This window comes from Scardinius erythrophthalmus, assembly GCF_964197995.2.
Source record: "Scardinius erythrophthalmus genome assembly, chromosome: 22".
In the NCBI taxonomy this organism is placed as follows: Eukaryota; Metazoa; Chordata; class Actinopteri; order Cypriniformes; family Leuciscidae; genus Scardinius; species Scardinius erythrophthalmus.
In genome coordinates, this window is record NC_138242.1 from 29,163,729 (window position 1) to 29,180,288 (window position 16,560).

At 38.7% G+C, this 16,560-nt stretch overlaps 1 protein-coding gene across 1 annotated transcript in view; it reads left to right on the plus strand.

Annotated features, from left to right (window-relative positions):
* The window catches only part of kcnc3b (potassium voltage-gated channel, Shaw-related subfamily, member 3b), a gene marked incomplete at its 3' end in the record, with an annotated part of 51,843 nt that overhangs the window by 8,301 nt on the left and 26,982 nt on the right, over positions 1-16,560 (plus strand). Inside the window, exon 2 of the mRNA XM_081352611.1 lies at positions 5,550-6,218. Coding sequence (XP_081208737.1) covers positions 5,550-6,218 — 669 coding nt within the window. The remainder of the gene's footprint in view (positions 1-5,549; positions 6,219-16,560) is intronic.

Genomic DNA, 16,560 nt, shown 5'->3' on the forward strand with positions numbered 1-16,560 from the left:
TTGAGGGCGCTAATTTAAATTTTTGGGTGAACTATCCCTTTAAGGTCTTCTATCGATTTCTGTCATTTACATTATAGACCTTAATTAGGGTAGTGCCATATTTAATTTTTGACAGGAATAAAAATGAGGCTTTGAGGGAAAGAAGTTTGGATTGTGAATGCGTCAGACCCATAGACTAAAAAAATATGGACGCAGTGTCCGTGACGTCACCCGTAGGTTTCTGAAGAGCATTTTTGAAGCACAAAGTGGGCGGAGCCGCCCGTCGCCATCACGGCAGCACGTCACTTCCGGATAACCAAAAATGGGTAAAGAGGCGGATTAGCTCAGGTGACGTGACGCTAACAGACAGCAGACAAACGACTAGTAGTGATGGTAGCGGTAATCCACCTGTCACTGCCCTATGCAATTGCCCCTTGTTGCCCACAGTTGTCATGAAGGGCAAATTTAGCAATATAGACCTAAACCACTTTTTGTACCAGGCTGTAGACACATTTTTTTCTGCTGTAAAGTTGGGCATTTTAATATGGGGGTCTATGGGATTGACCCTCTTTTGGAACCTGACTCTAGTGGCCAGTTGATGAATTGCAGTTTAAGTCACTTCCGTGTTGGATTCAAGAGAGAGACACGAAGGTTGCCGCTTGGTCAGATCGGAAACGCAAGCTCAAGCGAAAAGTTTGGTGAACTCTGACCTGCGAATTCTCATCACGTGAAGACGTGACTAGAAGAAGATCGATGCGTCAAGGCGTGACCTCTTGGCTGAATTAAAAGAACAATATTTTTGCAGTAACGTCGAGTAGATTGTATATTTTTTTACTTCTTGTTATAAGTTGAGTTCATGTTTATGAAAAAGACACTTCATAGCGTGACGTCATATCATGATCGTTGCAGAGTCCGAACTAATTTCGCATGCTTAAAGTCTAGTGTGATAAAGTATATTATCTTGCCATTTACTCATTCTTTTTTTTTTGCATTTTGTCCTTTATGTACCCTTTCCTGCTGAAAAAGTAAACATCTTAAACCAGCCTAAATACTTTTGCTGGTCTCCCAGTCTGGCCAGGTTCATCTGTTGGTGGTTTTAAAGAGGTTTTGGCCACTTTTCAGCTGGCAGTCCATCCAAAAAAATTTTATTGTCATTATTTACTTACCCTCATGTTGTTCAAACCAGTATGACTTTTTCTTCTGTGAACAAACAGTTTTGGTTCCGGTTGACTTTCATTGCATGAACAAAAATACAATGCGAGTCAATGGGAACCAAAACTGTTTACCAACATTCTTCCAAATATCTTCTCTCATGCTCCACAGAAGAAATACAGGTTTGGAACAACATGAGGTAAAGTAAATGATGCAGCAGGGTACTATTTTCTTTTTCTTGATTTTTTTCTATTTTTCATTTTTAATGGCTATTTTAATTTCTCAGGTTCATTTTTGTAATCTTCTGTTCTTAATTAGATAGATAGTTCTGACTCAACATTCTAATTGGACGTTTGAAACTGTTGTAAAACACGCCCCTAACAATAAACATGCCTGTGACAGTGACTATAATATAGCAAGATAATACATTGCTTGGCAACAGTAAACAGCCTACAGTTATGCTAATTAACTGTATTGATGAAGTAATTGTTTATTCTGATTAATGCATATATAGACTGTTTCAGTCATAATATGCAATAGACTGCGCAGTATTCTATTCGGAACAGCCCATGACACGCCCCCCTGTCTGCCATTGGTCAGAAACAGGACACTCCACCCCAAACTCACTCCATTGGTCGAGTCAGTGTTGCTGTGTAGGGCTGGTTGTGATGATCAAATAAACAGAGCAATGTTATAAAAGCAGCACAGATTCACAGTTTTGTGTGTGTTTTTAAGGATATCAACCTACAATTGATTTACTAATAGTTGTCTTTTCATATTAGGCTGGATAATAGGACATTTTAACATCAAAATCACCTTTAAGTTCTCAGGTTTTATGGCTAAGACCTACTCTTACTTGTCGAACGCATGACAACGATTGGCTTTTTTCTTTTTCGTCTTCACATCTCCTGCATTTTCCTTTTCATTTGCTTGTGTTCCTTCTTTTCCAGCCCCCCTTCCCATCTCTCGCTCTCTTTCATGAGCAGGCTTTCCATTTTTTTCCCAAGTACAGGAACGTAAGTCACTAACTCTCTCCAGTCTTTTAAATTCTCTCTCTCTCTCTCTCTTGTCCCCTCCCCCCTCTCTCTGCCGGTGCTGGTCTCTCCTGATCTGTTCTTCTCTCCCTCCCCCTCTTGCTGCAGTGTTACTGCTAATGTATATTAGCGTCACTGCAGTCCTCCACTGCTCACCCTCTCCTTCTCTCCTTCAGCTTCCATTTCCTCTTCAGTGCTACCAGCATTTTTACTTCTCACTGTGTTGTCTTATTTTGCGCAGGTTCTGTGTCACATGCCTTCACACACACACACACACACACACACACACACACACACACACACACACACACAGGAGAGGGTGAATGCGCTGGGTAATTATACCTCGTCTCCCTCACCCTGTGTTTCAGGATTTCTCACGCCGCTCGCATGATCTCTAAACCCTCTTTTTTTCTTGCCTACTTCTCTTTAATCTACTTGTTTTTCTCACCCTCTCTTTGTAAACCCCTCTCCCTCCCCCTTCCAAAAAAAATAAAAAAAATAAATAAATGAAATAAAACGTCACCACTGCTACCGAGCTCAGTTCTGGTGCCTGCCTTGCAAACACACACACACACACACACACACACACACGGCACAGTCAAATATTAACCCTCTCAATTCTTCAGCACTACGTTTTTAGTCATTTTAAACTTTTGCATATTCTTTTTAAGTCATGTACACATATATTCCTCATCATGTAATCAATATTTCATAATATTTTCCCTAATATTAACTTAATCTACCAAACCGTAATTGATTCTAATAAATGGTCGTTTATGCTTTTTTTATGCGTATTTTGAGTGCATAGTTTGAAAGTACCTTCCTGGGCCCAATCCTTACTTTTTCTCTACCCGTAACTCATTCCACATCCTGTTTTCTCTTTGTTTGTCTAGTTTTCTTTGCCCTCTCTCTGAGCGCTGTCCGAGGTGCTGATATCAGCCCTATTCAAACTTCTGAGTCTGCATTTATTTATTTATTCAACAAAAGCTTCTGTTTTTCTTCATTTTTGCTCTAATATCTTTCCCCTCGACCTCTGTGCCAGCTTTTTTCACTTTTCCTCCATCTGTGCATTCGATTATCTCACTTTTTTAATTGTTTTCTTTAATAATCCCTCCTCTGGGTTCATTTAAGTATCACATTATTCCATTAACATGCTCTCTGAGTCACATTTATACACCTGAACTGCTTTGAACTCACTATTTCTATATTGGCGTTAATCTTAAAAAGCACTGTGTCTATGCAACAAAATTAATATGATATACAAAATCATTTTTTTATGCAAGCACAAGTACAGTATTTTAACTTTTGGTGCTCATGTAGTTTTAAGTCAATCACTGTGAATACTAGTCAAGGTTTAAAAAATTAAAGATCTTTTTGAAACAAATTTCACTCAGAAATTGCTAGTAAATTTCACAGATAATTACAAAGAAATAGCAAGTAACACATTGAATTAAATGTAACATTTTGAAGCAGAAAAACTCCAATAATCTTTGTTTTACTTTACATTTACTTAGTGCATTTAAAGTTTAAAAACAAGTTATAACTTAATTGACTTACTTACCAGAACCGTATATATATTCTACACTAACATAAACAGCACAACTCTTGCAGACATCGCATACATCCGCTATCAGAAGTAAATAGTCTTACCTTTAATATTTCCATCCTCTTTCTTGACTTTCTTCTCTAGATCCCTCTTGCTCAAGCTGTTTAAATGCATTTCTGCGAGAGTTGACTAACTTTCCCCAGAATGCCTAGAAAAGAATTTGAATAGAAAGGAAAGTGACTGGAGTTGAGTTTCAAGCTGCCGAAAAGTGCGATTAAATGGACAGAATGGATGAAAAAAATATAAAAAGAGGCAGAAAGAGTAATGGAAGAAGGAGAAAGTGCTTGTGAAATAAAATGAAGAAGGGATCAGCTGAAAGGAGGGGATGTAGTAGAAAAGAGAAAAGTAAGTGATGCTGGACTCCAGAGTCGTTCTCAGTGAATTGTGATTCCTTAATGCGGATTTGGAGAGCATGGGATGGGGGGATGGGGGGCAGGAGGAGAGGAGGAGAAAGGTAGGGGGGGGGGGCAAACAGAGATGGGATAGGAAGAGAAAGAGAGCAAAATGGAATGAATACTTTAAAAGCAAGTAAATCAACCATTTCGAACAGGGCTCTACTAGAATAATAGAGAGGGGAAGAAGAGGGAGATGCACAAACTCAGGGTTTTACTGCAGCAAAACTGCACTGCTCTCTCCAAACCTCTCTCGCTCGCTCTCCCTCTCTCTCGCTCACACCCCCTCCTGCTCAGTGACGCTCGGCTACAGTGCTGTACTGCTGTGTGTGCATAATGAGCACCTTTCTATCTCCCTCTGTCTCTCTTTCTCTCTCATTCCCTCCATGCAATGAAGCTGCAGTGAAGCTCTTGACTTATTAGCTGCTTCATTTAAAGAGATAGAGAGACGGAGGGAAAGAGAGACAGATAGAATTCTAATCAGTCGCAGTAGTCTCTCGCCCTCAGTTGCGTCTAGCAGTGGCGTAGCTTTGAGAGTTGCGGGCCGAAGGATGTCTGAAAGCAATACGCATGAATGATGGATTGACAGACAGTATCTGTAGTCGACATGCATGCAATTACATTCAATTATATATGAAATATACCTTCGGTTTCATGCATTAACGACTTTTGGTATACTAAAATGACCTTTTTCAGTAGTTTTGATCACTGAAGTATTGAGAGAGAAACATAATAATAATGAATTGTTTGACTGGCAATGCATTCTGTTCTGTTGTCTAGTAGCTCTACTTATTGTTTTCTCTCTTACATTTATCGTTTCTGTTTGCATTTGTCATTTGCGAGTTGCATCAGATAAAAGCATCCTCTAGATGAATACACGTAAATCTCATTGTGGATAACTCGTGCTAAGGGACAATTGTTTTTATGATCCTGTTTAATGTGTCCTGTGTGTTCAAAGCCCTTTGTATTGTACGATTGTTATTCGATGTGCTCTGATCTTTTTTAGTGTCTTACGGATAAGTTGATTAGTTTACATGAAATACTCTTGGGAAGTCCTGCAGTGGGAGATGCTGGGACCATTCTGGAATCTTTATTTTTAAGAGTGTATGACATGCATGCATTCTTTAATCTTGATATTGATTATAATCAATTACGTGCACGCATGAAGCAACTTTTGCCACACAAAAAAACACACACACACACACACACACACACACACACACAAGGTCAAATGGCAACCTTCATGTCACTGCAGTATTTTTGGCATATCAATAGCGGGACCCCCGTATGATGTGCAAGATCCCCTTCCTTATACCTTTACTAAACATCTTCCCTCTTTCTCTCCCCCCTTCCTTCCTCCCTTCCTCCCTCCCTCCTCCCCCACAGACCGCTCTTCTCTCCTCCCCTCTTCGTTTTTTCTCCTCCTCTCCCTCCCCTATGCTCAGTTCGGTGTGTGTCTCCTCATTCAAAGGGCGCAAGGGTGGGAACAAGTCGTCCAACAAAGCATGTTACAGCGCCGACATGACTTGCCCGTCGGAAAGCGAGAAAATCGTCATCAACTGCGGCGGCGTGAGGCACGAGACGTACCGGAGCACGCTGAAGACGCTTCCCGGGACGCGCCTGTCGTGGCTCACTGAGCCGGACGCCTTCAGCAACTTCGACTACGACGCGAAGTCAGACGAGTTCTTCTTCGACAGGCACCCGTCCGTCTTCTCGTTCATCCTCAACTACTACCGGACGGGCAAGTTGCACTGCCCTAACGACGTGTGCGGCCCGCTGTTCGAGGAGGAGCTCGCCTTCTGGGGCATCGATGAGACCGACGTGGAGGCGTGTTGCTGGATGAACTACCGGCAGCACCGGGACGCGGAGGAGGCGCTGGACAGCTTTGAGACGCCCGAGCCGGAGGTACCGGACGACGACCCTGCGCTCGCGGGGGACGGAGACCTGAAGCGGCTCTGCCTGCAGGAGGACAACAGGAAAGCGGGCTGGTGGCGCGTGTGGCGACCCCGGATCTGGGCGCTCTTCGAGGACCCTTATTCATCCAAATACGCGCGGGTGAGTGTTCAGCACCTCTTTACGCATGGACAGCTCCGTTAACTCATGGTGCTGGTGGGCTGAAATGTTGTCGAATCCATGAACTTAGAACCTGATTAGTACATCTACGTGCTCTTTGAAGACCCAAAATGTTGTAGTTTGGTTGGTAACTGAAGGTTTTAGGTTCCAATATCAGAAGGGTTTGTGCATTGTGCCCTTGAGTTTGAGTTTGAAATGTACACTCTGGTTCTTTATGAGTTATTTAGATTATTAAAATATTCTTTAAACTATAAGAAAAACAATGGTTCTTTTTAAGAACATCTTTTGGGAACCTAAATGGTTCATTGAATCGCTTCAAACACCTTTTGCAAGTGCAAAAATAAAAGTTCTTTATTGCCATTGAGGGTTTCATCAAGAACCTTTAACATCTGCACTTCATAAAATGTTCTTTAGAAAATGTTCTTCACACTAAGAAAAAAAATGGTTCTTTTAAGAACTTTTTTCTGAAAGAATTGTTCTTCATCTGCAACTGTAAAAACTCGCTTTATTTTTAGGAGTGTAGTTAGTATACACTTCTGCTAACCCTCTGAACTAACTTGCATGGTTTAACACAAAGGTTGGACAAGTTGAAACTGAAAGTTCAAACGCCATAGGTGTTGATCAGATATCATTGTGCCCTTGAATAAGACGCCTAACCTCAGGTTACTCCAGAGGGATTGAACCAGTAATTAGTCACTTTTGATGAAGGCGTCAACTAAATGAGTAATTAAGAAATCTGTGCACTCTTATTCCTTCACAAGGGATGCTAAATACTTAATTGTATTTAACTCAACTTTTAACTGTGAGATGGGAGGTCGTTGTGCCTTTATGCTTGTTTTTTCTTAATAAGTAAATCTAGATGCTATAGTTACTCATATATACATTGGTGAGTGTGGATATTTAGGTAACATTATAGTTTATTAACCTACTGTAAGGTGATGCAGCCTAGTGGGTTGGTAACTGAACATTCGTAGGTTCAAACCCCATGAGAGTTGAAGTATCACTGTGCCATGAAGCAAAGATACGTCATGAGTGTACAGAAAGTGATTTTTTATAGTAAGTGGCTTTGGATAAAAGCGTCAGATAATGGCTGATTGACTAATTGTTCATTCTGGAGTAGTTAAAGATCTGAACTGGTAATTGAGAAGTTGTGGGACTTCATGAACTGTCCTTCACTGAACTTTGAAACAATTTTCACTCGGAAATTGCTTGTAAAACGGCAATTAAAATATTGAATTGATCATGACGTTTTAAAGTAGAAAGCCTGAAGTATTTTATTGTACAAATGTGCTCCAGTAATCTTCATTTTATTCACGACATTTTTACCTGAGGTTGTTAGTCAGTGTAGATAAAAGCATCAGCTAAATGAGTAATCGTGCAGTAATGTGTGTGTGTGTGTGTGTGTGTGTGTGTGTGTGTGTATGCAGTTCCTCCATCATCATCATCATCAGACTGTTGCAGTGACTGGAGAAAGTTGCATGATTTCAGTAGTTGACCCAAGCTGGTTAAATGAGTTTTGAAGGGTGCAGTCATCAGCCTGTAAAAATGAACTGGATATTCCCCCAGAATCACACATTGCATCACCATCAAACACATACCTTACTCATATTTCTGCGTGTAATTGCATGTTATCGCCCCTCTTAGATTCATCTGCAGTCTTTGTTTCAGCTGTTTTAAAGTGTTGCACCTTACAGTAGCAGCCACCATTACTGCATTTATAGCCCATAAAACCCTCTGCTCTTATGAATCTTTTATGCTTCTGATGCCTGACGCAGGAAACACAGTCGCATGTTTCTTAATCGCATCCTTGGTCATTTTCATTTAAATGTGGGCTGTGTTTTCAGAGCGAATAACATTGAATCTGATGCGATTATAACTGCTGATACAGGACGAAACGCTGCTCCAGAGACAGGGTGCATTTGATTGATATTGCACAAATATGATAGACTATCACTCATATTTTGGCTCAGAGGCATAGTCAAATATTTGAAAGCAAATGCCCCAGTGTGTGCATACACTGCTGATGTGTGTGGATGTATCAGGTTCAGCTGAGGAAGTGAATTGAGGTTGTGTGTATAAAGAAAATCTATGTGCATTTGTCAATGGTGACTCACTTATAGCAGGCCATATGCTTTTTAAAGTTGTTTTATCAGCATGTCTGGTGATTATCACATGCTGTAGCGTGTCTTTCATGATTTTAGATGAAATTGAGATGAATGGCTGTACAATTCAAAAGCTTTTCAACACATTATGTCATAGAGGCTTCCTATCTGAAACTAGATATAATGACTTTACTGTGTGAATTTTTAGGGAAGAGCTTAAAATTATCGTCCACATATACATAGACGAGACGTGCGCAATCGCGGTCTGCTGTGTGTTTGTGCGCTAACTGATGGATTTAGACGGATACCTGAGGAATGCATCTTCATTGTCCAAATGTCACTCGCCGGTCAATATTTGCCACAGTTCATTCACCATGTTGTCAGCCGGGGTTTACTGTATAGTTGTTGCTGAGCACATGCAAGCATTAACATGCATGTTTGTATATGGTAAACACAATCAATTAGTGGTCGAACGATAAAGGGTTTTAATGTCCAGTGCTGATTGCTATCTGGAGAGCAAGGTGACTGATGGCTTTGAATGAATTTGAATCATATATTTAAATTATTTACTACCATTACCAAAATTTTGGGGTCTTTTTTTCTAAAAGTATTACTTTTATTCAATAAATTGATCAGTAAATACATGTATAATGTGACAAAATAATTTTATTTCAAGAACAGTAAATGCTGTTCTCGGGGGGTTCACAAAAATATGAAGTAGCACATCTGTTTTCAACATTGATAATAATAATAAATGTTTCTTGAGCAACAAATCATCATATTAGAATGATTTCTGAAGGATCATGTGACACTGAAGACTGGAGTAATGATGCTGAAAATTCAGCTTTGATCACAGGAATAAATTACATTTTACAAAAGATTCAAATAGAAAACAGTTATTTTAAATTGAAATAATATTTCACAATAATACAGATTTTACTGTATTTTTGATCAAATGCAGCCTTGGTGAACATGAGACTTTTTTTTCTAAACAAAGAAAATGTGCATTAAACACTTATCGGGCCTTGCTCATAAAAACAATAACACATTTCTGAGTAAATAATGCATAAATGTATTCATATATAAATTGTTGCATTGAATTGAATGCAACAGTTTATTCACTATTTTCTCAAAATTCACCAAAAAAAGTATGACTAAATATCAGCTGAATTAATACGATTTAGTGACAGCAAAAAGATGCTGAATTTAAATAAACACTATTTTACACTTTTCGGACATTATTCATAATTAAAGGAGAACACATTTTTTGGTAAATAATGGATAAATCCATCCTACTTTCTGCTGTTTAAAGTAAATTGAATGCAGAAATTTACATAAAGATTTTTACACAGAAATTGATTCTGCTTGTATTTCACGAACAACCCTTATTTACCCGAAAAAAGCATTTGACTGGTGTCACAGTGCTCTGTTTCTCTCCGGTCATGCATTAGTAGACAACACCGATCCGTAGCCTGCAGTAACACTCCAGTGATCTCCAACCTACCAGGACTAGACGAGACAAAAAGGACGGACAGTGGAAGGTGAATGAGAGAGGTGAAAGAAAGGATATTGCAGGCGTGATTTAAAGCCACTCGCTGTAGATTCATCATGCGGGTGAAGTGTGAAACATTTATGAGCTGAGCGATAATCTTCGTGTTTTTCATACCAACATCAAGAGTCCAACACACACACACACACACACACACACACACGCTGGCGTGCAACACTGCTGCAATCCTGCTCTCCACGCAGCCTGAGCTGTGCACTAGAGCAAAGCATGAGCGAGAGAGGGTCAGATGTAAGGAATACGGGGGGGGGGGGGGGGGGGGGGGGCAGGCAGAGATTGAGGAAGCCGAGGGACGGAGATGGATATTTGAGAGGGGGAGTGGCTGGAAACGAGAGGATGGGGGGAGAGGAATGCATTATGGACTCATTTTAACATCTTCAATTATGACTAAAGGCACCAGAAGCCCTTCTTCCTCACTCTCTGTGGACTATTGACTGATCGTTTATTGATCGCTCAAGTCTCTGTCTCTCTGAAGGCATCCGATCAACACATACACACACACACACACACACCGACTGCACTGCAAGTAATACCGTGCAGTTGCGCGTGACACTTCTGAAGGTTATTGAGAATGAATCCTCTAATGTATGCATCCTAAATGCTCATGCAGAGATCAAAACTTATCTTTTATATTAACTTATAATTAATATTTACATTTGATGTTTGGCGTCCTTTTTGTGGTTATTGTATGACTTTTTTTTTTTGCGGCGATGGGTTTGTTTTATTGAAAGCACAGTGGAATGGTAACATATAGTGACCACAAAAACACTTAAAGTGATAGTTCACCCAAACAAAACTACAAAAAAAACAAAACATAATTTACTTCCGAACCTGTAGGACATTTTTTACACTGTAAAAAAATATATTTTTAAATTAAATAATTTACATTATCGGAGTACACTTTACAAGAAAATACAGGAGCATTTTACTTAAGGACTTTATGTATAATGCATTATTATAATGTACTTTATAAGGCAATATAATATTTGCAGATTCATTGCTGCATCTGAAAATGGTTGTCATGTGTTTTAATGCATTATACTTTCTTAAGGTGTAACAATGAATAGACAAGTATTATAATGGATGTTACAATTATTCATGAGACCATACAATGCATTAGAAGGTGCATTAGAAAGCATAATTAATGCATTACTGAAAATACTGCAGAATTTTGGTTACTTTGGTTTTGGTTAATAATTCAATTGGTTACTTGTTGTTTCTTTAAAATTGTTTGTGAAATTCACTAGCAATTTCTGAGAGTAAATTGTTTCTTTACCAATTTTTTTTTCAGTGTATGTGTAACACAAAAGACGATATTTAGAAAAACATTAGTATGACTTTCATTGTATGGACAAATGCATTCTTCCAATAAATCATCTTTTGTATAAGGAATTAAACTGAACTTGCCCTTTAAGACACAATTCCATGTGTGAATGCCATTGCATAAGATACAAGTTTGAGAAGAGAAAAGCTTGTACGGCACATGCCATTTGCTCTGTGATTTTATTATCTAATGCACTGAATTGTGATGGTTTAAAGTGTGGCTTAAATGGCCAAATACTTTTTTGCTTCAGCTGTAATGTACAGAGGGAGAAACTGTTATTTCTACAGTAATGTAATGAGTGTCATGGAGTTATGACTACAGCAGCATTAATACAGATCTCAGGCAGCACGTGTGAAAAAGGTACAAACTAATCACGTGATGCTTGTGGCTTGATTTCAAGAGACATATTGCTTGAGAAGGAGCAGAGATTTAAAAAGACTTACTGAGCACCTGTTTGTCATCTGTCTTCCAGATATAGGAGACACTGTTGGCACACTTACAGATGCATGATAGATAGATAGATAGATAGATAGATAGATAGATAGATAGATAGATAGATAGATAGATAGATAGATAGATAGATAGATAGATAGATAGATAGATAGATAGATAGATAGATAGTGCATGTGTGTGAGGTAAAAGGACACAAGCTGTTGAAGCTCCGCCCCCTGTGCCGGGAGCAGCAGCTCATTTGCATTTAAAGTGACAGACACAAAACGGTGCGTTTTTGCTCACCCTCAAAAAGTGACAACTTTAACATGCTATATAAAAATATCTGTGGGGTGTTTTGAGCTAAAACTTCACATACACACTCTGGGGACATCAGAGACATATTTTACATCTTGTGAAAATGGCATTATACCCCCCCTTTAAGGAAATATAATTCGTTTTAACCTGTTGCTGACACTGATGTCCAGTAACTTGTACTATACTGTCTTTTTACTCTGGTAACATGGTAACCTGCATAATGTCTGCAGTTGCATGTGTTTGACAATGTCATCACCTCAGACATGAAGGTCATGTCTTATAGTAAAGGTTGCTGTAATTATCTTGTAATCTAGACCAGTCTCACATATAAGTGTTTGACAGAGAGTCTGCCTCCATCAAAAGTTCTGGGACGCGCGGTCCCGAAACACCTCTTCCCGTCGGGCCCAATCATATCCACGGGGTTCCTGAGTCCCATGCATAGCAGTCGCATTAAACAAACTGCTTTGGGCATCAGATTTTTGTGACATTGGCAAGTTTATCCTGGGATGCTGCGTTTTGCCTTGAGAATGAAGGGAATCTGAGCTGTGCTGACACACACACACACCTTTAAACACAAATGCACACAAACACTGTTTCTTGACAGTCTTGCATGCTTCTTCAACACATACTTATGCACAGCAGGGATAATTGTAACACTTTTTGGTTTTTGCTCATTTATTCAGAAAATAATGTCTGAAATGCTTTGAACCTTTGCTATAAAACATCTTTGACATTGCATGTATGAATAAATATCAGTCATAATCATTTTCTGTAAAGCTGCTTTGAAACAATATGAGTTGTGAAAAGCGCTTCAAATAAACTTTAATTGAATTTAATCATAATTGAGTTGAATAAAATTAAGCTTGAACTACATGAGCATGAAAACTTTAGAATGTGAGATAACGGTTTAAAATGATGCATGATTTGATTTATTGGAAATATGACCGCATAATTCCAAAATTTCAGGCATTTTTACTTGCTCTTCACAAATATGCACTTCTAATGTAAATTAGACTGTCTGTTGTTGGTTGAGGTAGAGGACTGAAGTCTTGCTTTCTTATCCTGATCCCAGGATTTTGGTCAGTTATTTTTGCACCAGTTTTTCAGCCCTGGGCCTTAAAAACACTCAAACATTCATCAAACATGCATGCACAGTCTCATAAACATACATTACTGCTTCACTCCACAGAGTTTTGCTGTTTTATATACGCCATGGCCTACAGAGGCAGAATGCTGTAACAGAGAAACACTTTAACAGAGAAAAGTGGTTTCAAAGTTCATTTTGATTGATTTAATGTCAATTTCACACTGCATTTTCTCTGAATCTCTGTATAGTGGAGCCAAACCCAACTGTCACAGGACAGATCATAGTTTAAAAGACCCATTTACAGTCATAACTCGATTTTTACGTAATACATAGTTACTCTCTTTTGCCTTTGCAGAGCAGTGCATCTCTGATAGACAAAGAGATATCTTTCGAGCCAATCACACTTCTGTAGATTTGACGTATTTAATGAACACAAATGCAGAGGACAGAAGTGGCTGTATGTTTGATGAGGGTTTATCTCAACCGTGTTCCTGAAATATGGGTGGAAATAGAGAGGAGTCGTCGAGTGCGCATTTTCAGGACATTTCTGCTGGAATTTGAGTGGAACTAGCACACTTTAATGTACGTTTGAATGTAGAATTAAAATGAATAGACATTTTAAGAAATTCATGCGTGAAGTTTTTAATGAAACTTTGAAAGTTGGCTTGACAAAGCATTGTTTGGATGTTTTCACACACACACAAAACGACGTTTTAAAAGTCTTGAAGTTTGAAGGTAGATACTGCAGATAAACAGACTATCGTTCAGAAGTTTGGGGTTTAAAAATGAACTGGCCAAGCAGAACTAATTTGAGAGTAAATTGTGCATAAAACGATTATGTAAATTCAGTGGAACAGTGCATGTATGAAACATTTATGAGTGATTTACTGATTAATGGTTAACAGATTTTTTTAATCCTTGTTTTTATGAAAGTTGTCTAATAAGCGTAAAATAATGTTTATTGCCTTATCAATGCATGATCGTGCACATTTTTATTTTTCATGAATATGAGTAAAATACATTTTCATGAAACATGAGCAGAACTAATATCTTTGTAAATTGTGCATAAACCGTAAATTGAATGGGACTATTTACAGTACAGTTGGGGTTGGTAAGATGTTAAACGTCATTCTAATATGCAGACAATATGAAACATTTCAATGTTGAAGCCATTTGTGCTCATTTAAATCCATCTCAGGATTCTTTGATGAATAGAAAGTTCAAAAGAACATAATTTTTGATTCATTTCATGCATCCTTGCTGAATATAAGCATTATGTTCGTTAAAACAAAATCGCACTGACCCCAAGCTTCTGAACTAGTGCAGATTTCATCATATTTAATAAACCTTTGTGCGTCACAGTCGAAGAACACTTCATTTCCCAGAACCTGTTTTGAATTTTCTTTCGATTGCGATCCAGTACACTCCTCTAGTCCTGTGGTGAGATGATGTTCTGATCTCAGTGTTCTTCATTGAGGTCCAGAGGAGCTTGACCTGTAGCAGCTTCCAGCATCATGAGCTCAGAGACACTGGCGTCCTGCTCCATGAATATTTTATTGGCAGTCTTGACCTGGCTTGAAAGGATGAGCAGATGAACAGCTCTTATGTGACGGTCTTGGAGTTGGCGTCTCCCAGGGGCCTTGCATTCGGGCTCCTGGTTGCTTAATTGACAAAGACAAGTATACTGTCATGTCCCTCAGACGATTTTCACAGCTGTCCCTCCACATTCCTCCTGATGTTCTCGAAGGGCACCTCCGTGATCCTGGTCTGGAGGCTCATCTTCATGTGTACTGCATGTACACTAAGCCTGGATTAATTAGTAAAGAAGTCTCTTCTGCTCACCAAGGCTGCATTCATTTGATCAAAAATACAGTAAAAACATTATTACAATTTAAAATAACATTTTCTATTGTGATATATTGTAAAATGTAATTTATTCCTGTGATCAATTACTCATCATTACTCCAGTCTTCAGTGTCACATGATCCTTCAGAAATCATTCTTATATGATGATTTCCTGCTCAAGAACCATTTCTTACTATTGTCAATGTTTTTACTGTATTTTGATCAAATAATGCGTTATTTGATCAAAATACAGTAAAAAGCCATGATAGGCAGATGAGACTTCTTTCAAAAACCTTAAAAAAAAAAAAAGCTTAACTTTTGACTGGTATTGTATTGGAGAAGTGCTCACATGTACTAGACTGAGACTCTTGAGAGCGTGAGTGACTGGCGCCAGAGCTTTGAAACATTCGACAGGAAGGGTTTCAGTTTGCCCTGACACAGGTGTGTGTGTGTCGATGAGTCAATCTCTTTAGTTTCATGTTTGTTCCACAGGGAACCCGAGATCAGGCCTGCTGGGTAATTTCATCTCGGTGATAATTGGAACTTCCTGTGGCGATGAGATCATATCCTGCTGAGCCACATCAGAGCAATAGCATCACACCCTGGTGTCTGGCTCAACACACACACACACACACACACACACACACACACACACACACACACAGATGCTTCATCTTCATATGCGAGGACGTTCCATCATTAATGTGATGTGGAATATTGGGAATGTTTTTCAGTCGAGGCTCATATGGAAGTTTGTCCTTGGCATCTTTGTTTCCAATAAACAGATAAATGTAGTTGAGCTATAAAGTGGTGGCCATGGTTTAATGTTCTCTAATTATTGACAGCAGTAATTCCATCCATCTCTGAGGAGCAGTTTAATTCTCAGCCTTAAGTAGCCATAAATATTTTATCTTAACTTTTTTGTAAGTGTACCGCAGTATTCACATGGTACTTTAAGGTATTTTTCAAAAGACATTAATACTTTAATTTCGCAAGATGCATTAAATTGATGAAAATATTTCTATTTCAAATAAATGCTGTTCTTTCGAAATTTCTGTTCATCAAAGAATTCTGAAAAAAATACAATATTACTTTCACAATATTACTGGTTTTACTGTATTTTCGGTCAAATAAATGCAGTCTTGGTGAGCAGAAGAGACTTCTGAATGGTACTATATACACTGTCCAAAAATACCTTTAAAGGCTTTTGTGAGTCTCAATGGCTGATAGATTTAGACTTTTAACCAGCATATCTATTTGATAATCACTAGTTTAGTAATCTAAATTCTTCGTTTTGACATCATTTGTCTTCTTTTTTCCCTCTGGTCATTTTTTAGTTTGCTTATTTATTTGTTTATTTATTTTGCTGAGTCAGGAAACTGTCCCGACATGTCCGTGTCTGGGAGACGGGACAAGGGCAACACACACACACACACACACACACACACACACACACACACACACACACACACACACACACACACACACACACACACACACACACACACTTGTTCTTTTACTGCATGACCTTGGACAGTGGACACGCTGTAAGTGACACCAGAGTCACTTCAATGTAGCAAAACCTTTACAAAGTTAACAAAGCATTTCCCTAAATTAAGATATATATAAAATGTATAAAAAAAAAAAAAAAA